We start from the raw sequence: 22696 nt of genomic DNA, 5'->3' as shown, positions 1-22696 counted from the left end.
ATAGGGCTGTCCCAGGCAAAAAGAGAACAAATAAAACGTGTATTTTTCCACATAGACACATCGTATGTGTTTTAATCAAATCGACTATATGCACTGAGCTTGTCTGATGCTTTAAGCACAAAGTTTGAATAAATATTTAAAGACACAAATGATTTGTATAGTATAGCAATTGATTTGAATGTGCCGGGCTCAGCCATAATGTGACTAGCACCCGTTGTCCCGCACTCCTCCCTCCTATAGTGTCCCCATTATATTTGAATTGAGGAAGTGTGATCATAATCATTATGCTATTTTAGAGATCCGCAGCACATCCTAAACGCACTTCCTAAAATAAGTCATTTATAGACCAAAACATTTTAACATAAAACAATGATTGGTTCAGTTGGTCTGGACGAGACCAAAAACAAGTGTCTGTGGAAATCAAGGCCAGTCCAGAACTGCACCCCAAAAAAAGAAAAGAGACGGGATTAATGAGGTGTACAGTGTTGCCTGAAATTGTATTTTGATAAATGCCCATCTATGTGGTAAGCTGACCGTTTGTAAAAACACAAAAAAAGATATCCAAAAGCTTACAAGACCATCCATGGCTGGTCGCTCACGGAATCAGTAGGCTATTAAAACGAACACTCAAACAGGATCTGTCTTATTTCTGTAGATGATTCATAAAGCCAGTAACATTTAACAGTTAGACTATTGATTATAGACCTAATTAAGTTGGGGTTCTCTCTCTCTCCTGACTTTTCTTAGACAATAAGACAAGGGCTGTTTCCTCATTCTGCTGCTGCCCCCACAGCATTGTTCTCAACACAATATGCTGGTTAACTTTGCTATTATGCACATATCTACATGGTCTATGAAAAGGTGCCAATTGAACAGAGCACTGATGAGTTTCAGAACCATGGACAGCGACCGCTATCCAACACGGGAGGAAGCGCATTTATTATACATTTTTTATTAGTGTTGCACCATTGTTCTTATGTAATATAACCATATCCAATTTAGCACGTCTTAGACTGATGGATTATGCCATCCCCACGGCCTACACAATGGAGCAGTCCACCCAGTGTGAATCAGACCGGTGTCTTGTACACAATATATTTTTTGTTTCCCCCCCCCTACTGCTCGACTAAAGAAGTCTCAGTCGACTAACAGCCTATTGACCAAACAGTGGACTAAATGGGGTCAGTCCTAAACAGAACAGACATCTGACAGAGGCAGATCTCTCCATCAACACAGCAGTTACACCAGGCACATTTGGATTCTACGGTCATCCTTAGCAGAGTCTGAATGTGGCTCATTGTTATTAGATCTAGGGAGGGATAATAAGCCTAGGATCGGATAACAATGGGCCATACGTGTGGAGGAACCTCTGTCTGTGCATTACAACAGACTAGACTGATTAGAGATAAAAATTAAAAAAGCACCCACATATGCAATAAGCCTGATGTACATTAACAGTATAGGAGTCAGTCATTCTGTGAGAGAGACAGAGAAACAGAGGTGTGTGTGTGTGGTACTGTGTATAATGCATTAAAACAGATGAGGTGGTTGTGTGAAAACAAAAGGCATGTGCAATGGCTGGAAACCAGGGTGGCTGGAAACCAGGGTGGGTCTTCACATATGAATTCCCCCTGGAGACAGTGATACTGTGGCAGCAGCTGCCCCCCTCCTGCCACAGTGGGCTGAAGTATCTAACTACTGGGACAGGGAGTGAGCCCAGCATGGTAAACACACTCTTTCTCTCCATTGCCAGGACCGGCTATAATGCAACCCCCAATTACCATCAGACTAGACAGGAGAGCACCAGCTTGCCCCAGCGGGTACCATTCTGACTGGCTTGTAGGCACTGTGATGTGAGGAGCCAGATCTGTGTATGCACTGGTGGGCAAATTCTAACACACGGCGTAAGCATGCACTCACAAAGACACAAATACACGCTCAGAAACAGATACACAGGCATGCTCACACGTGACGCAGCCACCTGCATGCAGGTTCCCACTCGCATACACACACCTGCCCCACAAGGATGTATTGTCTCAGCCTGCCCGCCCATCCCTAGTTCCTGCCATGTTATAGAGCCAGACCAGCATCTGTGAAGCAGCATTAGCAATACACTCCACTACTGCCATAGGTAAAAAAAAAAAAAAAAAACACAATCCCCAAATTGGGGATGCCAATTACTGCTGCACCTGTGCACAGGCAGTCCCCAAAATCCCCAAGGCTACTGTACAATCCACTCCCTCTATTATCAAACTGTGTTTCACCTCCAGTTAATCTTTGGGCAATGAGTTCTGTTCCCATGTCTTTAGCTAATACAGATTAGATGTTGTGTACTCTGTCTGCCTGCATGGCTGTTAGCCACAACCCTTAGAGGCACAGATGACAGACAGTGGGGAGATTCCTCCGGAGGGAGAGAGAAGAGAGGCAGTGTTCATTCGTCATCAGGACAAAAGCCTATTACTGTTCCTGAGCTCTCTGGGACCACAGCTCTCTGTTAGCGGAACACAGGGACTAGGCATGAAGAAAAAACAAGGAGAACAGAATGAAAACAGGAGCATGGCATTCCATCCATATGAATACCATTCAAATCTGGGATCACTTGTTTGCTGTGTGCAGGCGTGTGTCTGAGTGACATTATGAAGTCACTGTAATGACAGCAGAAAACACTGTAGATCAGCGTTTCCCATACTCTGTCCTCGGGACCCCAAGGGGTGCACACAGCTGATTCAAACGATCAAATTAGTTTATTATTTGAAATCAGCTGTGTATTGCTAGGGAAAAAATAAAACATGCACCCATTGGGGTCACAAGGACAGAGTTTGGGGAAACCCTGATGTAGACAGACTGAAAAGGTGCAGGTACTTGTGTAACCAGTGTGAAATGCCTAGCTAATTAGTGGTGACGTAACTCGCTCGGAGACCTTGAAGCATTTGTTTCCCTTGCTCTGCAAGGGCCGAGGCTTTTGTGGGGCAAAAGGTAACGATCCTTCGAGGGTGACTGTTGATGTGTGCAGAGGTTCCATGGTTCAAGCCCAGGTTGGGAAGAGTAGAGGGACAGAAGTAACAGTGTTACACTTTCAGTACAATTAATATCTTACAGGGAGGTGATAGGCCAGTACAAAACTAAAAATGCCCTTCTTGAATCCAGAAATAACAATAGGAAAGGCAATCCAAAGAGCCATGTTAGGAAAACAATGGATAGCGCATATGGTGGAAAATGGCAAGATGATGTTATAATAGTTTTATTGCATCAAATGGTTGTTTTATGCAACAGAATAGAGGATTCTTATAACTATTGTGTGTGTTCTACTGAGGATGGGCCTCTGGGAGATAACACTGACAGGAGATTTACCATGTCTTTTGGGTGAGAAAACCTAAAGAGCATTGCAGAGCATGAGTTAATGTTGCTGTTCTATACCGTACCAGGGAGACATGGCTCCAGTATGGAGTTGGGGGGGCAGACACTGGTCTCTACACAATGATACTGTCTGCTGTGAATTATAGGTATCCTTCATACAAGTCTTAACCTTGTGACCCATTCTATACATCGGTTTTTCGTCATGTAGGTTGAAAGGGGTGAATCTTGGCTATAAAATACCTTTGTACTTTTGTCTCGGGGCTCTCAATGAATCATCGGAGCGTGATTTGTCAACCAGCCATCATTATCGTAGAGCACTCATTCGATTCACTTTATATGTGTGCGTTGTATTGACCTGCTCCCTTATTAATAAGTGATTCAAGATTTAGTTTAAGTATAACTGATGTGTGATAAATTTTCCTCTCCTCATTTGAGAGTGAAGAAATGAACCACCGCACGCGGCACCATTATGTTCTTCCAGTGACAACACACACAGACGACACTCCATTGACATGACGGTTTAGAAATATAAAATGCATAGCCAGAGCAAGTGCTCCAAGTGAAATTAGGTCACGGATCGCTCACATGACAGGTTCTCTCCACTAGTGACAGGCAACCCTAGCTGTAGGATATGTGGAATGAATTACACCTCACAGTGCCACAAGTAGTCAGCTGGCTTCTCCACATCTTAGCATGTCTTCTGCATGGAACCAAAGCCACAGGCCTTCAATAGCAAAGCTAGGCCTAATTGCTGTTCTAAGGGCCGCTACCTGGTCTAGCTTTGCTATTGAAGGCCGGTGGCTTTGGTTCCATGCAGAAGACATGCTAAGATGCTGTGGAAGAGCCAGCTGGCAATGCTTGTGGCACTGTGAGGTGTAATTCATTCCACATATCCTCCAGTTAATTATGCAGGTGGGGATAAGTGATGCGTTACAGTGTGACAGACATGGGAATCTTTCAATACAAAAATCAAGAAACATCAAAATACCTTGACTGTTTTGCTCTGAAGAACCTAGAACATTTTAGAAAATAGAGTAACTTTTTTACAAAAGTCCAGGTAATTGTTTGGTCTAATGATGTTGACATCATTACAGATAAATAAAGGTGAAATAAAAAAATAAAACTGTCACACTCTTGATAAGAGTGACAAGGACTGATATCTTGCTCTGCATTTGCCATGACATGATGAGTCTGACAGTCAGTGGATTTATTCAGCAGTTTTCCTTTGAGTCCAGTCTCACTGTGCTGCGAAAGGCCACTGCACAAAAACAATCAGATAATTTGCCAAGTCATACAGGGACACAGTCAGCTCTGTACACAAAGCATTTTGATGCATAATAACTGAGAAAATCTAGACAATACATTCCATTCGGCTTGGTTCTGCCATCAAGGCCTGTTCCAAGAAGGGCTCATTAGGCCAAGCCCAACTGCAGACTGTTAGTCTGAGGTGTGGATGAACACAAAGACACATTTCCCGTCTAACAACATTTGGGCCCAACCCTGCCACTAGATGGGGCAACTGGGTCTTCCTTGAGAAGTGTTGTGTTTCTTTGTCATTAAAAACCTACATATATCTCCATAATGCTTTGAATCACAGCAGAGGGTAAAATCCTGAAGTATCTGTGTGAGAACAGCAAAGGGTTAATACTTGCACCAAGGCATTGGAGTTGTGTAGCTTTGTGACAGGTCATTATATTGAACCTTTTAAATACCCAATTCATTGTCCCTCTCTCTCTGTGTGTGTGTGTGTGTGTGTGTGTGTGTGTGTGTGTGTGTGTGTGTGTGTGTGTGTGAGAGAGACAGAACTTACCAATGCTGTATGCCTTGGCGAACAGCCATCGCAGGTTGGCATCTATTTTTGCTCTGGCCGAGTCGTACATTTCCAAAGGAACAATCTCTATTGTCCCTTCACCAGCTGAATCCATGTTTCTTCGGGTGCCATCCGCACCACCACACAGATCCACATCCATCCTTACAAAAACATGTCACATAAATTCACAGTATGAAACATACAAATCAAAATGTATTTGTCACATGCCCGAATACAACAGGTGTAGTAGACCTTACAGTGAAGTGCTTACTTTACAAGCCCTTAATCTGGCAATGCAGTTAAGAAAAACACAACAACAAAAATATCAATAAAAGTAACAAATAATTAAAGAGCTGCAGTAAAATAACAATAGCGAGGCTATATACAGGGGGGTACCGGTACAGAGTCAGTTATTAAAGTGACTATACTAAATGACTATAGTCATTTCATTCGAGTATTACGTTAGTTACTAGCGAGCAATTGAGGAATTGTTAACTAACCAGCTAACTAACCCACAAGTAAAATGGAAGAATTTAGCCAGCTAGCTAGTCCGGTTCATGCTTGCATGTTAGCTAGCGTAGCATTGGGCGCCCATTCATTAGACAGGTGGCTAACTTTAGCTAGCTAACTGACAATAAACTGGATTGTTTCGTTGAATCTGGGTTGTACAACATTTACAAAATAGCCTTACTGGCCAAGTTAGAAAGCACCTTGGCCAACACAGCTAACTTAAGTCTGTTTTAATCCAGTTAGCTGGCTAGTCAGATAGCTAGTCAAATCCCGTTTTTATGCTAGGTTACAATAACTGGATGAATCGAACTGACATTCACTAACTTAATCAAACAGTCTTTTTTGAAAATACATGAAAAAAACACTATGTAACGTAAATCAACCCTTTAGATCGGTCAGTATAAAATGTAACATAGACTTTGTTATGCAATTGCCCAAGCAAAGCCCAAGCACCACATCGTAGTAGCAGCAGCGAGATGAACGAACGGTCTCTTCCCCAGCAACAAAACCCAATTTGCGGCCTGTCTGACAACCGCGCCACGGGAAACCCAGGATAAGCGTTTACTACCAATGCCAGACATAAATGTAGAGTTTAGGAAAGACAGGAACGTACCTGATTATTCCCGGTTTATCCTTCAATTTGATTACTCATTTTAGGTCGAAGAATTTAACGTATTAGTGAGAAGCACCTTTATGTACCTCTGTATCCGCGCTTTCCCATAAATCGAATTATCTGTCTATCTGTTAGCATAAGTAGCTAACCACTGCGCCTGCGCGGATGCTAATACTATCATGCAACCACATACACACAACCCAGAGCAAGATTCAAAGTAACCATTCATTAAAAAAGAAGGGCGTAAGAAGGTATATGAAACTATGTTAGATGTTTGTTTGCAAAAATTCATCAGAAATGAACCAGCCCATGTGCCCATACCATAACAACTTGCTCTCTTTTGAGAGGACTCTCAAGAAATTAAATGAAACAGTTTAATTAAAAACGATGCATTCGTTAATAAGTACTTCATATGAGTCAATCAATCATAGTGTATACTGAATTAGGTGGCCTGTTGAAAAAAGAATGCTAAAGTAAAATGGGATTGCCTCAGTGTGGAAAATCTCCCTCTTGTGGTGATGCTTTTAGTTTTCGGTTTCACAGTTGATTGAGTTTGAAACTACAAGGTGAAAGCTAGAATGCTTAATTGAAGCAAGAACTAAGCGGTCTCCCAGCCTCTGTTTTTTGTATAAAGCTACCGGATGGGATAAACGGTAACCACTCTCAAATTCATAGGTAGAGCTATGGATGCATGTATGGGGCTGCGCTGGAGCGGGTGGAGAGCTTCATGTTCCTCGGTTTCCACATCACAAAGGAATTAACATGGTCCACAGACACCCACACAGTTGTGAAGAGGGCATGACATCGCCTCTTCCCTCTAAGGAGTCTGAAAAGATATGGCATGTGCCCTCAGATCTTGAAAGTTCTACAGCTGCACAATTGAGAGCATCTTGACTGGCTGCATCACCACTTGGTACGGCAACTGCAGTGCATCCGACCACAAGGTGTTACAGAGGGTAGTGAGTACGACCCAGTACATCACTGGGGCCAAGCTGCTTGCCATCCAGGACCTTAATACCAGACGATGTCAGAGGAAGGACCAAAAAATGGTCAAAGCCATAGACTGTTCTCTCTGTAACCGTACAGCAAGCAATACCGATGCACCAAGTCTGGAACCAACAGGACCTTGAACAGCTTCTACCCCCAAGCCATAAGACTGCTAAACAAGGCTGCTAAATAGCTAACCAAGTGGCTACCCAGACTACCTGCATTGAACCTTTTTTTAACTAACTCTCTTGCATTGACATAATGCACACACACTTGACTCTACCCACACACTCACACGTACAGTGCTTAAACTGACATCTCAACACACACACAAACATACACATACACCGTCGCTGGACCAGAAAAAAGTGCTCTTCACTGACGAGTCGCAGTTTTGTCTCACCAGGGGTGTTGGTCGGATTTACATTTATCGTCGAAGGAATGAGCGTTACACCAAGGCCTGTACTCTGGAGTGGGATCTATTTGGAGGTGTAGGGTCCGTCATGGTCTGGGGCGGTGTGTCACAGCATCATCAGACTGAGCTTGTTGTCATTGCAGGCAATCTCAACGATGTGCATTACAGGGAAGACATCCTCCTCCCTCATGTGGTACCCTTCCTGCAGGCTCATCCCGACATGACCCTCCAGCATGACAATGCCACCAGCCATACTGCTCGTTCTGTGTGTGATTTCCTGCAAGACAGGAATGTCAGTGTTCTGCCATGGCCAGCGGAGAGCCCGGATCTCAATCCCATAAGGCACGTTTGGGACTTGTTCGATTGGAGGGTGAGGGCTAGGGTCATTCCCCCCAGAAATGTCCCGGAATTTGAAGGTGCATTGGTGGAAGAGTGGGGTAACATCTCACAGCAAGAACTGGCAAATCTGGTGCAGTCCATGAAGTGGAGATGCACTGCAGTACTTAATGCAGCTGGTGGCCACACCAGATACTGACTGTTACTTTAGATTTTGACCCCCCCCCTTTGTTCAGGGAAACATATTACTCCATTTCTGTTAGTCACATGTCTGTGGAACAGTTTATGTCTCAGTTGTTGAATCTTGTTATGTTCATACAAATATTTACACATGTTTAGTTTGCTGAAAATAAACGCAGTTGACAGTGAGAGGACGTTTCTTTTTTTACTGAGTTTATGTACATATGCCCAAGGAAGCGAAGGTAACCTGCCTAAGTGATTACCACCGGTAGCACTCACGTCGGTAGCCATGAAGTGCTTTTAAAGTCTGGTTATGGCTCACATCAACCCCATCATCTCGGAAACACTAGACCCACTCCAGTTTTCATACTGCCCCAACAGATCCATAGATGACGCAATCTCAATCTCACTCCACACTGCCCTTTCCCACCTGGACAAAAGGAACACCTATGTGAGAATGCTCTTCACTGACTACAGCTCAGCGTTCAACACCATAGTGCCCACAAAGCTCATCACTAAGCTAAGGACCATGGGACGAAACACCTCCCTTTGCAACTGGATCCTGGACTTCCTGACAGGCCGACCCCAGGTGGTAAGGGTAGGCAACAACACATCTGCACGCTGATCCTCAACACTGGGGCCCCTCAGGGGTGCATGCTTAGTCTCCCACTGTACTCCATCTTCACCCACGACTGCATGGCCAAACACGACTCCGACACCATCATTAAGTTTGCTGACGACACAACACTGGTAGGCCTGATCACCGACAACGATGAGACAGCCTATAGGGAGGAGGTCAGAGACCTGACAGTGTGGTGCCAGGACAACAACCTCTCCCTCAATGGGAGCACAACAAAGGAGCTGATCGTGGACTACAGGAAAAGGCAGGGCGAACAGGCCCCCATTAACGTTGATGTGGCTGTAGTGGAGCGGGTTGAGAGTTTCAAGTTCCTTGGTTTCCACATCACCAACAAACTATCATGGTCCACACATACCAAGACAGTCGTGAAGAGGGCACGACAACACATTTTCCCCTTAGGAGATTGAAAAGATTTGGCATGGGTCCCCAGATCCTCAAAATGTTCTACAGCTGCACCATCGAGAGCATCCTGACTGGTTGCATCACCACCTGGTATGGCAACTGCTCAGCATCTGATCATAAGGCGCTACAGAGGGTAGTGCGTACGGCCCAGTACATCACTGGGGCCTAGCTTCCTACCATCCAGGACCTATTTACTAGGTGGTGTCAGAGGAAGGCCCAAAAAATTGTCAAAGGCCCCAGTCACCCAAGTCATAGAGTGTTCTCTCTGCTCACACACGGCAAGCGGTACCGGAGTGCCAAGTCTAGGACCAAAAGGCTCCTTAACAGCTTCTAGCCCCAAGACTGCTGAACAATTAATAAAATGGCCACCCGGACTATTTAAATTTACTGTTTATTATCTATGCATAGTCATTTTACCTCTACCTACATGTACAAAATAACTTGACTAACCTGTAACCCCGCACATTGACTTGTACCGGAACCCCCTGTATATAGCCTATTTACTAGTTCATTTAGTAAATGTTTTCTTAACTCTTTCTTGAGCTGTATTGTTGGTTAAGGGCTTGTGGGTAAGCATTTCATTTCATTCAATTTGATTTGATTTGATGCAGGTAGAGGTAAAAGTTACTAGGCAAGCAGTATAGATAATAAACAGATGAGCATCAGCCTATGTGAAGACTGTGAACGTGTGTATTTGTGTGAGTGTGTATGTGTATGTGCATAGAGCCAGTGCAAGAGAGTCAGTGCAAATAAAAAGGAGGTCAATGCAAATTGTCAGGGTAGCCATTGGATTTTTGGGATCCTCATTGCCGGGTTCAACAGTTAAACTAAGCTCATAAGGCATTTATAAGTTATATTCTTAAAGAATCAATGGTTAGAAATGTATAAATCCAAAAAAAGGATATTGCAAAGAAGGATTTAAGACGTAAACTTAACTACAACTCCCACTATGCACAGGGCCAACACTACGTTGCCTGGGTTCAGAGGTCAATCGTTACCAACAAAATATGGTCTTCGGCTGGCTGCTCGACTCTTGAGGGAAAGTAAACAAATATTTTTAGCGAAATAACGTCAGTAGACTGCTATTTCGTTAAATTACGACCAGTCTGTCTGAAAATGGTCTGAAAATTAAAAGTGCAGGCGTTTGCACTGTTGTCGCTGGTTTTCGAAGACGCCAGTTAGCGCGCTAACGTTAGCAATCTAGCCGTAACAGCAAGCCAACATCACTGGACTGGTAGCTGTCAAGCTACACGCCAAGGCTACAGCTATGTTTGTGCAAGAAGAGAAGATATTCGCTGGAAAAATATTAAAAATCCATATTTGTACAATGGAGGGTACGGAGTGGTTGGAAGAAGTTACAGAGGATACCACTATTGAAAAACTCAAAGAGAAGTGCTTGAAACATGTATGTTTGTATGTTTATTTTCCTGCTTGCTCATTGGTGTTTGCCCGTGGTGAAATTGTAGCTGTTTGCAGGCCCATTTCAAATTGTCAGTGGTTCCGTATTTATAGTAACTGGGTAGACACTGCTATTTATAATTTAGCAAGTTGGCTCGCAAGCTGTCTAGTCTCTAAACCTGCAAACTAGGCACAATGCTCCTAGTGTAATGCAGAAATAATTGGTACCTTTCGAAATGAGTCTGGCTATTGATGTAAGTCTAGCTAGCCTTTACATGACCAATTACAAACTGCTTATGACACTAGCTAGTATTTTACCAGGGTAAAAGTACTGCTAATTGTTCCTGCCTGTGGGATAATGTTGGGGTTTGATTGTTTTTCAGTATGTACATGGAAGTCTTGAAGACCCCAAAACACTCACACACCACAAACTTGTCCATGCTGCCACAGAGAGGATCCTCATGGAAACAAAAACAGTTTCAGATGAAAATTTAAAAGATAAAGGTAATCGTATGGAGGTCACAAAGTTGTCTCAATGTTTACATTTTCACCACAAACATTTAGTGAGTGTTATTTGTTTATTTGGCTCCCTATTAGCTTTTTCAGAAGCAGCAGCTACTGTTCCTGAGGTCCACACAAAACATGACAAGCAACAAAACACTGATACACTGATAGACAAGGACAGTCACACAAAATTCAACGACAACGATATACAATCAAGACAACAACAAAAATTATGCTAGGAAGTTACAGTGATTCCTTCGGTTTTAGATGTACTTCTACTGATAAAGAAGAGACCACCGCCACCCCCTCCGAAAATGGCGGATATATCTGCAGAGGAAAAGGTAAAACTGATTTATTTACTCTCGTTTAATTGTATTGTTTTGTGGGGTTATCTAACTCAGCGCTGAAACTAAATAGGCACCCTTCATCAGACTGAAATGTTTAATAGATTGCTGATATGGATAGAACCATGGACAAGTAATATAACAAACTTCTTACATCTAACTATTTGTACTGTCTGGAATTATTGTCTGTGTGATTCCTCCCTGTCTGTCAGAAGAAGCAAGATAACAAGGCTCCAGATAAGGAAGCTATCCTGAAGGCCACCGCTGGTCTGTCCACCCGCCACACTGACCGCACTGTCACCCAGCACAACATCAGAGACGTATGTACAGTAGGATTGTACACTATTGTAAATAATCTGGCCGAATGCGTGGTTCAAAGCACTGGAGGAGTGTTCCACTGACTATTGTACTGAAATTCAACTAGTCCTGAATGTCATGGGTCTGCACAATAATCAGAGGCAGGTTAAAATGAGTGAAGTTTGTCGTATTAAGCCTGTTCTACATTTCTGGTGCTAAGATTTTATGTTTATGTAACCCTTTATTTAATTAGGAAATCCCATTGAGGTCAGAAGACCTCATTCCCACGGGAGACCTGGCAAGTTGATAATGCTCTCAATGTTATGACATGAACCTCAGTCCAAAAAATTGAGTATTAATTATTGTTTATGTGTGCATGTGTGTACATTTTCCTTCAGTTTCAGACGGAACTTAGGAAAATCCTTGTCTCTCTCATTGAAGTGGCCCAGAAGCTTCTCGCATTGAATCCTGATGCTGTGGAGCTCTTCAAAAAGGCCAATGGTACAACATGCAGATGCTGTTACACTCCAAAAACATTTGCCTTAAAACTAGTTTTTCAACCAATCCACAAATTTCTTGTGAACAAACTATAGTTTAGGAAAGTCGGTTAGGACATCTACTTTGTGCATGACACAATACATTTTTCCAGCAATTGTTTACAGACACATTATTTCACTTATAATTCACTGTATCACAATTCCAGTGGGTCAGAAGTTTACATACACTAAGTTGACTGTGCCTTTAAACAACTTGGAAAATTCCAGAAAATTATGTCATGGCTTTAGAAGCTTCTGATAGGCTAATTGACATCATTTGAGTTAATTGGAGGTGTACCTGTGTATGTATTTCAAGGCCTACCTTCAAACTCTGTGCCTCTTTGCTTGACATCATGGGAAAATCAAAAGAAATCAGCCAAGACCTCAGATAAAAACTGTAGACCTCCACAAGTCTGGTTCATTCTTGGGAGCCATTTCCAAACGCCTGAAGGTACTGCCTCCATCTGTACAAACAATAGTACGCCAGTATAAACACCATGGGAGCACGCAGCCGTCTTACCGCTCAGGAAGGAGACGCGTTCTGTCTCCTAGAGATGAACGTACTTTGGTGCGAGAAGTGCAAATCAATCCCAGAACAACAGCAAATGACCTTGTGAAGATGCTGGAGGAAACGGGTACAAAAGTATCTATATCCACAGTGACACCAGTCCAATATTGACATAACCTGAAAGGCCGCTCAGCAAGGCCACTGCTCCAAAACCGCCATAAAAATGCCAGCCTATGGTTTGCAACTGCACATGGGGACAAAGATTGTGCTTTTTGGAGAAATGTCCTCTGGTCTGATGAAACAAAAATAGAACAGTTTGACCAACCGTTATGTTTGGAGGGAAAAGGGGGAGGCTTGCAAGCTGAAGTACACCATCCCAACCGTGAAGCACGGGGGTGGCAGCATCATGGGCATTAAAATGGAGTTGGTCCGCACCTTGCTGCTATAACAGTCTCCATGCTTCTGGCAAGGTTTTCCACCAGGTGTTGCAACATTGCTGCTGGGACTTGCTTCCTTTCAGCCACAAGAGCGTTCGTGAGGTCAGGCACTGATGTTGGGCGATTATGCCTGACTCGCATTCAGCGTTCCAATTAATCCCAAAGGTGTTCGATGCAGTTAAGGTCAGGGCTCTGTGCAGGCCAGTCAAGTTCTTCCACACTGATCTCAACAAACCATTTCTGTATGGACCTCGTTTTGTGCACGGGGGCGTTGTCATGCTTAAACAGGAAAGGGCCTTCCCCAAACTGTTGCCACAAAGTTGGAAGTACAGAATAGTCTAGAATGTCATTGTATGCTGTAGCGTTAAGATTTCCCTTCACTGGAACTAAGGGGCCTAGCCCAAAACCATGAAAAACACCCCAGACCATTATTCCTCCTCCACTAAACTTTACAGTTGGCACAATGCATCGAGGCAAGTAGCGTTCTCCTGGCATCCGCCAAACCCAGATTTCTCCGTCGAACTGCCAGATGGTGAAACGTGATTCCACTGCTCCAGAGTACAGTGGCGTACACCACTCCAGCTGGCGGTTGGCATTGCGCATGGTGATCTTAGGCTTGTGTGCGGCTGCTCGGCCATGGAATCACATTTCATGAAGCTTCCTATGAACAGTTATTGTGCTGGCGTTGCTTCCAGAGGCAGTTTGGAACTCTGTAGTGAGTGTTGCAACCGAGAACATGATTTTTACTCACTATGCGCTTCAGCAGTCTGCGGTCCTGTTCTGTGAGCTTGTGGCCTACCGCATTACGGCTGAGCCGTTGCTGCTCATAGATGTTTCCACTTCACAATAACAGCACTTACAGTTGACCGGGGAAGCTTTAGCAGGGCAGAAATTTGAGGAACTGACTTGTTGGAAAGGTGGAATCCTATGACAGTGCCACGTTGAAAGTCACTGAGCTCTTCATTAAAGCCATTCTCCTGCCAATGTTTGTCAATGGAGATTGCATGGCTGTGTGCTCGACGTTATACACCTGTCAGCAACGGGTGTGGCTGAAATAGCCGAATCCACAAATTTTGAAGGGGTGTTCACATACTTCTGTATATAAAGAGTATATATTGTTACTTTTGAATGACACTAAGGCTGAAACATTTGTCCCTCTACCTACCCCTAAATTAAATAAATACTAAAAAGAAACCTTGAATCTCCTTTTTGAGTGCGGACCAGCTACACAATTTTGGAATACTGACCAAGGCTGTTCATGAGTGACAACTGTATTATACTATTATTCCAGTTCACTAACAATGTGTGTCTGTGTGTGATTGTCAGCCATGCTGGATGAGGATGATGAGGACCGGGTGGATGAGACGGCCCTTCAGCAGCTGACTGAGATGGGATTCCCTGAGAGCAGAGCCATCAAAGCTCTCAGACTCAATCAGTGAGTCACAATCAATTATACTTAGCGGCAGCAGGAGTCAGTCTCTATACCAGAATCACTGACACAACGAGTGTAGTCTTATGTCCATGCTACTGGTCAGTGGTCATATCAGTGAAGTGTATACAGAATCGCCAGTTGTTTGAATCACAACAAGAGAGCCATATCTGAACTGAAGAGTGTGAAACTACAGAAACAACAGTTTTAACCATGCCCCTCCTTCACTGCCTCCATCCTGCAGCATGTCGGTGACCCAGGCCATGGAGTGGCTGATTGAGCACGTAGATGACCCCACGGTGGACACCCCCCTGCCTGGCCAGGACACCCCAGGAGCAGTAGGGGCAACAGCTCCCCCCCTGGTCCATTCTATCTCGGCCTCCGCCTTCCGTCCCAGCCTCCTCCGCACCCTCTCCCAGACCAGCACAGACGACGCTGTCACCGGAGCCAGGCAGGATGAGCTCACTGAGATCTTCAAGAGAATCCGAAGGAAAAGAGAGTTCAGGCCCGACTCACGGGTGAGTGTCACTTTGGGTCCCAATGGCCTGGCCTGGCCTGGGATGTACCAAGCTAACACTGATACATGTAGCTAGCTTACACAAAGTGTTTGTAATGTGATGCCGTTCAGTTATGGACTCGGTTGCTGAATGCTACCTGTGTTGTGATTATTGGACTCGTGGTGTGATAAGACTCTATTGATCATATTGTTACAAAAGCTTGTTAGAATGACACATGTCTTGTGGAATGAAAGTATTGACTATATAAACTGTCAACTCTCACATATGAATGAGTAGACTCTTTGCTGTCTAACTCTGCAGGCAGTCATTGCTTTAATGGAGATGGGTTTCGATGAGAAGGAGGTGGTCGATGCTCTGAGAGTCAACAACAACCAACAGGACGCTGCGGTAAGTTTAATGGGATACTTCCCCATAGTCAGATGAATTCGTGGATACCATTTCTATGTCTGTCCAGTTTGAAGGAAGTTGGAGGGAGTTTCGAGAGCCAATGCTAACTACCGTTAGCGCAATGATTGGAAGTCTATAGGTATCTGCTAGCATGAAGTATATGACACTTAGGTCTTTCAGGAGCACTCTATCTATATGATGCGTTTGTCTTGTATTCAATGAGACATTCTAGATGCAGAATAAATTAATTTATACAAGAGAGGAAGGAATGATTTAACTGCTTTTCACGCCCTTTGGCCATGTTGTCATTGGGATAGAGACCTGATTCTCTATTGACCATCCTAGTTTCAGAGGAGTTGACTAACTGATCTAAACATCTTGTTGTCCCTCTGTGTGAGTAAGTGGTTGCTGATCGGTTAACGTGTTTGCAGAGTGAGTGGCTGCTGGTTGCTTATCGTGTTGTCATCCTGCAGTGTGAGTGGCTGCTGGGGGACAGGAAGCCGTCTCCAGAGGACCTGGATAAGGGCATCGACACCAACAGTCCTCTGTTCCAGGCCATCCTGGAGAACCCCGTGGTCCAGCTGGGCCTCACCAACCCCAAAACACTGCTGGGTAGGAGCGACAGCTGTTACACACAAACACAGGGGCTTTTTAATGTGTTAGCATTTGATTATGTTTTCTGTTGTGTGTACTGTAGGGTCACACAGCAGGTTAGCCTCTAAAACCCTTGTTGTCTTTATGCAGCGTTTGAGGACATGTTGGAGAACCCTCTGAACAGCACCCAGTGGATGAACGACCCTGAGACTGGGCCTGTCATGCTGCAGATCTCCAGAATCTTCCAGACACTCAACCGCACGTAGACACTGCACAAACGGTGTGTGTGCGTTTTGTGTGTAGGCGTATGCATTTGTATGTAGGTGCGTGTGTGTGTGTGTGTGTGTGTGCACGGCTGTGACGAGTATTGTTTTTGCCTTGAAAAGTCAAAGCCGGAGAAGATGTGTAAATGTAAGAGTTCAGAAGATGGAGATGTGACAGATATATCTATTTATACCACAGAAAATAGAACAATGTTAACATGATTATAAAAATTATAAGAATTGTTGTTTTTTACATTTTAATAAGAACAATTTATAGTTAAGACCTACATGATTTATTTAAAATGTATCCATGTACAAAAAAAAATGACCATCAGGCATCAAAACAATGTTTACACTTTAAAATCAGCTTTTGTATGTTTTGCGATATTTAAATATCAATTACAGTTTCATTTGTTTCCTTAAATTGCTACATTTCATCAAAGGCGAATGACTTCAGGCAAGCAGTCAAGTCCGTATCATTTGGTTGAAGACAGGGCTGCCTGTGAACATGCACCCTAACTGTTGTGTGTCGAGGGAACCAGGATTCAGTACTAGCCAGGGGTGTGTTCAAACGGTTGAAAGGTTCAGAATGTTGCAGAGTTTCCCGTGTGGCACCATCTGCAACATTCCCACAGGGTAACAGTATGGAAATGTATGCCCTCACTACTGTAAGTCCCTCTGGATAAGAGATTCTAATAAATGACTTAAATTTAGATAGAAATGTAACATATAGAACTGACATGGATTCTCTCTGACAAAGAAGAATGTATGTTCTAAATGTTGTATTTTTATCTCAACGTTTTGTTACTGTTCATCTTTCTGAATGATTAAGCCCCAGGTGATGTTAGAGGGCAACGGTTGTGCTTATCACCGTCAGTAGAGTTTAGAGGTACAGGGGTGTATTAAGTAGGAAGCAAATGGATTAAAACGGGGAAGGGCCTATCTGAATTTGTCCAATAGAAATTCTTGTTTTCATTGTAAAATGTTTTACTACACTGGCACTAATGAATGCACCCCAGGTAGATGTGGGTGGTCAGACACTTCACCTTTCACTCTGTTCAACTTTGGGAACCTGCTGTGAGTCACTACTCAAAGATGTGGAAAAGTAAAGGAGGACATTTTCTTTGTGCTTCTCCCAAATATTTATTTAACTGCTACTTTTTTGTTGCCTATTTTAGAAAAGTATTATAAGCTGTCTTTTTAGTGTCTGTGAAGTCAAGTCTGTGTAATAATGGTCTTTGGTCCTGCTTTATCTCGAGACCTATGTATAAATTCTCAATGTGCTCTGATTCTGCGCCTGTTCTCAATACTCTTACCACAGCTCACTTCAGCAGGCAAAATATTACTCCTGGAACTCCTGAGAAATACATTTTCTGCCAATGGGTGGTATGGTTGGCCTGAGTGCCAGTCTGTTTGTGCCATCATGCCAACTCATTGTCTCTGATTGTGTCAAACCATATTTGGCTTGACAATGAGTAATGGAGCTGACAAGAGCAACAACAGATCTGGGACCAGAATACAGTATGATAGGTTTCAGGGGAAATTGAGGCTTGATCCACGAACATCACATAAATGATTCAAAGGTGATGCGAAGGTGTATATCATTCCTTCCTGCAATGAAGCAAACTAGGTATCAATATGTAAGCCAATGCATTGAAGAATTTTACATGCAGTGGTATACTGAGCTAAGTAAAACTGCTAGTCTAGTGGTGGGCCGTTGTACTTTTGAGAGCAAAGTAGATGTGAGCTGTTTAACCAAAACATGAACTTATTATTGACTGTGAGATGACTTGCCTTGTCACCAGAGAGACCAGTTCAAACTATAATACAGTATCTTGTTGTGCAATAGCTAGAATCTATAGATGGACTTGAGTTTTGTAGACCTGTTAGAATACATATTTGATTGGAGTGTTAGGAATGTGTGAAATGCAATGGGTTAGTGGGGCTGTATGTTTATTCTATATCCTTTGACAGTCATTTATAATAACAGTAAGTGACTTCCCAGAAACACTAGTACTGCTTTTGTTACATATGATTCAATATGACTGATTTATGGGGCTCTAGTGTGCTTCCCAAATGCACCACGTTCCCTAAATATTGCACTAGTATTGACCAGAGCCCTATGGGTCCTAGTTAAAAGTAGTGCACTATTGGGGATTACGGTGCCATTTGGGACAAAGACTTTGTTTTCATTGTGAATTTAATCTAAAAGAAGAACATGAAGGATGCATGGTGTGTTTTGCCAAGCTTTGAGTGTTTTATTCAATATTTGAATTGTAGTGTTGATGTGACTTTGCTCAGGGAGGCTGTTTTTTTCTAGCTATGCCACCATGAGGCAAATCTCTACTCCTGTTGTGCAACAATTTGACTTAAGGCTTTAACTGATCCATGATAACCTGGCTTATTGAACAGAGCGTCACTAAGTATGGTTTGGTAAAATGCAATATTTGACAATTATTTAAATGTTTTTTTAATGGAGAAGTATTTGCTTGAATTGTGTGTTTATTTATATTTTAGCCAAAATAGTTACTTGCTCTTATTAATATTACATTTTAGAGAATCTGAAATTTGCACTTCAAGTTATTGAATTACAATTCTTTACAAAATAGATCTATACACATTTTCAGAAAATACGTTTTTCACTAGCAGGTCACGGATCTGTCGAGCAATGTAGCATTTTTGAATGTTCAAAGCATTTGTATAGATGGAGGGGGCGAAGACGACATTGGCTGCCTTTCTGTATACAGGTCTAGGATGCTGTGGCAAAGTTTTCTATCATGGCTAGTGTTATTTGTTATAACAACATGGACCGTTTTTGTTTTTTCATAGTAATCCAATATCAAATCATGTATTTCCCAACTGCAGAGACTGAAAGGTAGAAGACTCTAAGTACAAACTTCAGCCATCAGGAGCTGAAAGGCTAGATTGGTCTTTGATCAGTGCTTAATAAGGGGTATTTTAGTGTGTGAGAGTCATCTTGGCAGTTGGATTGTTTTTACTGGGTTTCCATACTATACTGTCCGGTATTAACAACCTATGCAATATACTCTCTCATTCTGTTAAACTGACTAGCCTCGCCCTCGGGGCTACTGTCATTCAAATCACAATTACATTAAAAGCATTTCTGTTGCTGTTTTCTTTTGAATCCTGTGCTTTGTTTACCTGAAATGGGGGGAACTTTTAATCTCCCTTAGATAGTGTGGACCTGTTAACGAGAGAGAGAAAGTATCATAGGTGCTCAATGCATTTCATACCGACGAGACTGTGTTTTTTTATAGATGTGAAACAATCTATAGCCTGGATGTCATTCTGTTCTAGCATTAGCCAGCCCAGACTATGCTGCAGGTTATCTAATGTTGAAACATATTGAAATTTTTACTATGGCACCGCTAATAGCATTTATTAAGCAAAAATCTGACATCACTGGCCTGTGCTGCTTAATGTGTCTTCACTAAAGCAGTGTTCTCAGGTTGCATGTTGTGTGCAGTGCCGACACCTGACAGTTCTGTTGATTAGGGAATAACACTGACACCTGACAGTTCTGTTGATTAGGGAATAACACTGACACCTGACAGTTCTGTTGATTAGGGAACAACACTGACACCTGACAGTTCTGTTGATTAGGGAATAACACTGACACCTGACAGTTCTGTTGATTAGGGAACAACACTGACACCTGACAGTTATGTTGATTAGGGAATAACACTGACACCTGACAGTTCTGTTGATTAGGGAATAACACTGACACCTGACAGTTCTGTTGATTAGGGAATAACACTAACACCTGACAGTTCTGTTGATTAGGGAATAACACTGACACCTGACAGTTCTGTTGATTAAGTAAAAGCACTCACTGTTCTGTTGTCTTTTTTATTAGGTAACAGCATTGGCACCTGATCGTTCTGTTATCTGTTGATTGGATAACAGCACTGACACCTGACAAGTAGCACAGGTACTTGGTATATGGTATTTGTCTGGTCATTAATTTACTCCTCTCAGTTTGCCCAACTCTTGTCTTGCAGTTGGTCCCAATATGCTCCCTAACCCTACGCCCTTGGTACTAACCAGTACGTGGATCTGACCTTAGCATGTTTGCAGATACGTAAGGAGTAGGCAATATGGTGAAACTCCACCACTACTACACTGGTTATGCCTATCCAGACCGTTTCAGATCTGCAAGCATCAAAGGTTAGGGCAATCAGCAGTTGCTGCATCCATTTTTGGACTTAGAAGTTGATATGTACCCATTAATTCTTGAATAATATAATTCATAAATGCCTCACGACCTTAGATTAACTGTCATACCCCATCAGAACCAAAATATAAGCTTGTTTTACACCAGTATTTGTAAACAATGAACATTTAAACAAACACTATATAGCCTCAAAATGTTGTTAAAACTCTAATTTTGATATCATGTATGATCAGTCCTTACAGTTCTCCAGCCAAATCCCTTTGATCCCTCAGCTTTCTACCTGAACCAGTGGTGAGGAGGCCACTTTTTATTGGGTCTACTGCTGATAGCAGCTTTAAGGCTAAGTTCAATGAATGTGGTCTTAAGATGCTTTTGGGAAACCGGGACCTGATCTAGTTTCTCACTCCGGGTCATATTCATGTGCATTTGTTCACTTCTCACCTGTGGAAAATGTGAAAAGCTTTGTAACATCACTTCTCAAATGTAGTACCAATTAAACGCTTTTGAATTTAACTGATGCGAGAGAGGTCAAATTTTGTGTTTCATTGTCTTCTGAAATACAACAGCATCTTTACAGTTCCTTTCCATCCTGTCAAGGAAGTAGGCTACCTGAGTCAATTTCGGATAGATGCTACTGTTCCATAAGGTGGTGTGACCTTGTTTGTTGGACTGGGTGGCTTGAGGCCTGAACAGCCTAGCAGTTAGTGTCTGAGTGAATCAGAGACTACTTACTTTACAATCCTGCCCACCAGTTCACGTGTGACTCACTCTCAGAAAGCACCACTAGAAGACACTATTGGTCAATGTTTCAGCATTATACAACACAGGGCTCATGTTGACAAAGAAAAAGTTAGAACATATTTTCCCCACCACTTTTCATGCGTTTTGGTTTGAAGGTACCAGCAAGACCAATACAGTGTGTTTATTGTCTCTGTGTTGCTGGAGAGACGGTGCTGCAAAGCAAAGGAGGCTGTGCTGCTGAGGGCTGTGCTGCTGGAGAGACGGTGCTGCTGAGGGTTGAGCTACACCGCGAAGGAGGGGGTGCTGTGCTGCTGGAGTGACGGTGTTGATGAGGGTTCAGCTACATCACTAAGGAGGGTGTGCTGTGCTGCTGGAGAGACGGTGTTGATGAGGGTTGAGCTACATCACGAAGGAGGGTGTGCTGTGCTGCTGGAGAGACGGTGTTGATGAGGGTTCTGCTACATCACTAAGGAGGGTGTGCTGTGTTGCTGGAAAGACGGTGTTGATGAGGGTTCAGCTACATCACGAAGGAGGGGGTGCTGTGCTGCTGGAGAGACGGTGTTGATGAGGGTTCAGCTACATCACTAAGGAGGGGGTGCTGTGTTGGAGACGCGGTGTTGATGAGGGTTCAGCTACATCACTAAGGAGGGGGTGCTGTGTTGCTGAAGAGACGTGTTGATGAGGGTTCAGCTACATCACTAAGGAGGGGGTGCTGTGTTGCTGGAGAGACGGTGTTGATGAGGGTTCAGCTACATCACTAAGGAGGGTGTGCTGTGTTGCTGGAGAGACGGTGTTGATGAGGGTTCAGCTACATCACTAAGGAGGGTGTGCTGTGTTGCTGGAGAGACGGTGTTGATGAGGGTTCAGCTACATCACTAAGGAGGGGGTGCTGTGTTGCTGGAGAGACGGTGTTGATGAGGGTTCAGCTACATCACTAAGGAGGGGGTGCTGTGTTGCTGGAGAGACGGTGTTGATGAGGGTTGAGCTACATCACTAAGGAGGGTGTGCTGTGTTGCTGGGGAGACGGTGTTGATGAGGGTTCAGCTACATCACTAAGGAGGGGGTGCTGTGTTGCTGGAGAGACGGTGTTGATGAGGGTTCAGCTACATCACTAAGGAGGGTGTACTGTGTTGCTGGAGAGACGGTGTTGATGAGGGTTCAGCTACATCACTAAGGAGGGGGTGCTGTGCTGCTGGAATGACGGTGTTGATGAGGGTTGAGCTACATCACTAAGGACGGTGTGCTGTGCTGCTGTGGAGCCAATCAGCTGGGCGGTTGGAGAATGAGAGATGTTG

The 22696-nt window shown here is 43.4% G+C and overlaps 2 protein-coding genes across 6 annotated transcripts in view; one reads left to right on the top strand and one right to left on the bottom strand.

Moving 5' to 3' along the window:
* Positions 1-6428, bottom strand: part of LOC115121349 (calmodulin-regulated spectrin-associated protein 1-B-like) — a 35594-nt gene extending 29166 nt beyond the window's left edge. For both annotated transcript variants that reach the window (XM_029650407.2, XM_029650408.2), the window contains exons 1-2: positions 6291-6428; positions 5168-5328 (exon numbers count right to left, since the gene is read on the bottom strand). In XM_029650407.2, the coding sequence (XP_029506267.1) occupies positions 5168-5327 (160 nt within the window). In that variant the 5' untranslated portion in view covers position 5328; positions 6291-6428. The remainder of the gene's footprint in view (positions 1-5167; positions 5329-6290) is intronic.
* Positions 6429-10214: 3786 nt separating this feature from the next.
* On the top strand, positions 10215-21173 carry LOC115121352 (ubiquitin-associated domain-containing protein 1-like). 4 transcript variants are annotated; one of them, XR_010465645.1, is made up of 13 exons: positions 10215-10655; positions 11032-11152; positions 11420-11493; positions 11709-11816; positions 12047-12091; positions 12192-12294; positions 14601-14709; positions 14948-15221; positions 15522-15608; positions 16082-16220; positions 16353-16482; positions 20343-20417; positions 20894-21173. XR_010465645.1 is itself a non-coding variant. In XM_029650414.2 (12 exons), exons 1-11 carry the CDS (start codon positions 10518-10520, stop codon positions 16466-16468), a joined length of 1314 nt encoding a protein of 437 aa, XP_029506274.1. In that variant the 5' UTR covers positions 10215-10517; the 3' UTR covers positions 16469-16482; positions 20488-21173. The 4 variants fall into 4 exon arrangements, 3 of the variants coding, with proteins under 3 accessions (XP_029506274.1, XP_029506273.1, XP_029506275.1); XM_029650414.2 differs by lacking the exon at positions 20343-20417 and having other exon boundaries at positions 20488-21173; XM_029650413.2 differs by having other exon boundaries at positions 20343-21173.
* The last annotated feature ends 1523 nt before the right edge of the window (positions 21174-22696 follow it).

This window comes from Oncorhynchus nerka, linkage group LG13 (genome assembly GCF_034236695.1).
Source record: "Oncorhynchus nerka isolate Pitt River linkage group LG13, Oner_Uvic_2.0, whole genome shotgun sequence".
Classification (NCBI taxonomy): Eukaryota; Metazoa; Chordata; class Actinopteri; order Salmoniformes; family Salmonidae; genus Oncorhynchus; species Oncorhynchus nerka.
The sequence above is the reverse complement of the archived record's forward strand: the minus strand, read 5'-3'. Positions and strand labels throughout refer to the sequence as shown.

Excerpts from the sequence above, each read along its gene's own strand:
- LOC115121352 (XM_029650414.2), top strand. The coding sequence starts at position 10,518 with ATGTTTGTGCAAGAAGAGAAGATATTCGCTGGAAAAATATTAAAAATC. Across the intron at positions 11,153-11,419 it reads TGAAAATTTAAAAGATAAAG|ATGTACTTCTACTGATAAAG; the intron begins GTAATCGTATGG and ends CTTCGGTTTTAG. Across the intron at positions 11,494-11,708 it reads ATATATCTGCAGAGGAAAAG|AAGAAGCAAGATAACAAGGC; the intron begins GTAAAACTGATT and ends CCTGTCTGTCAG.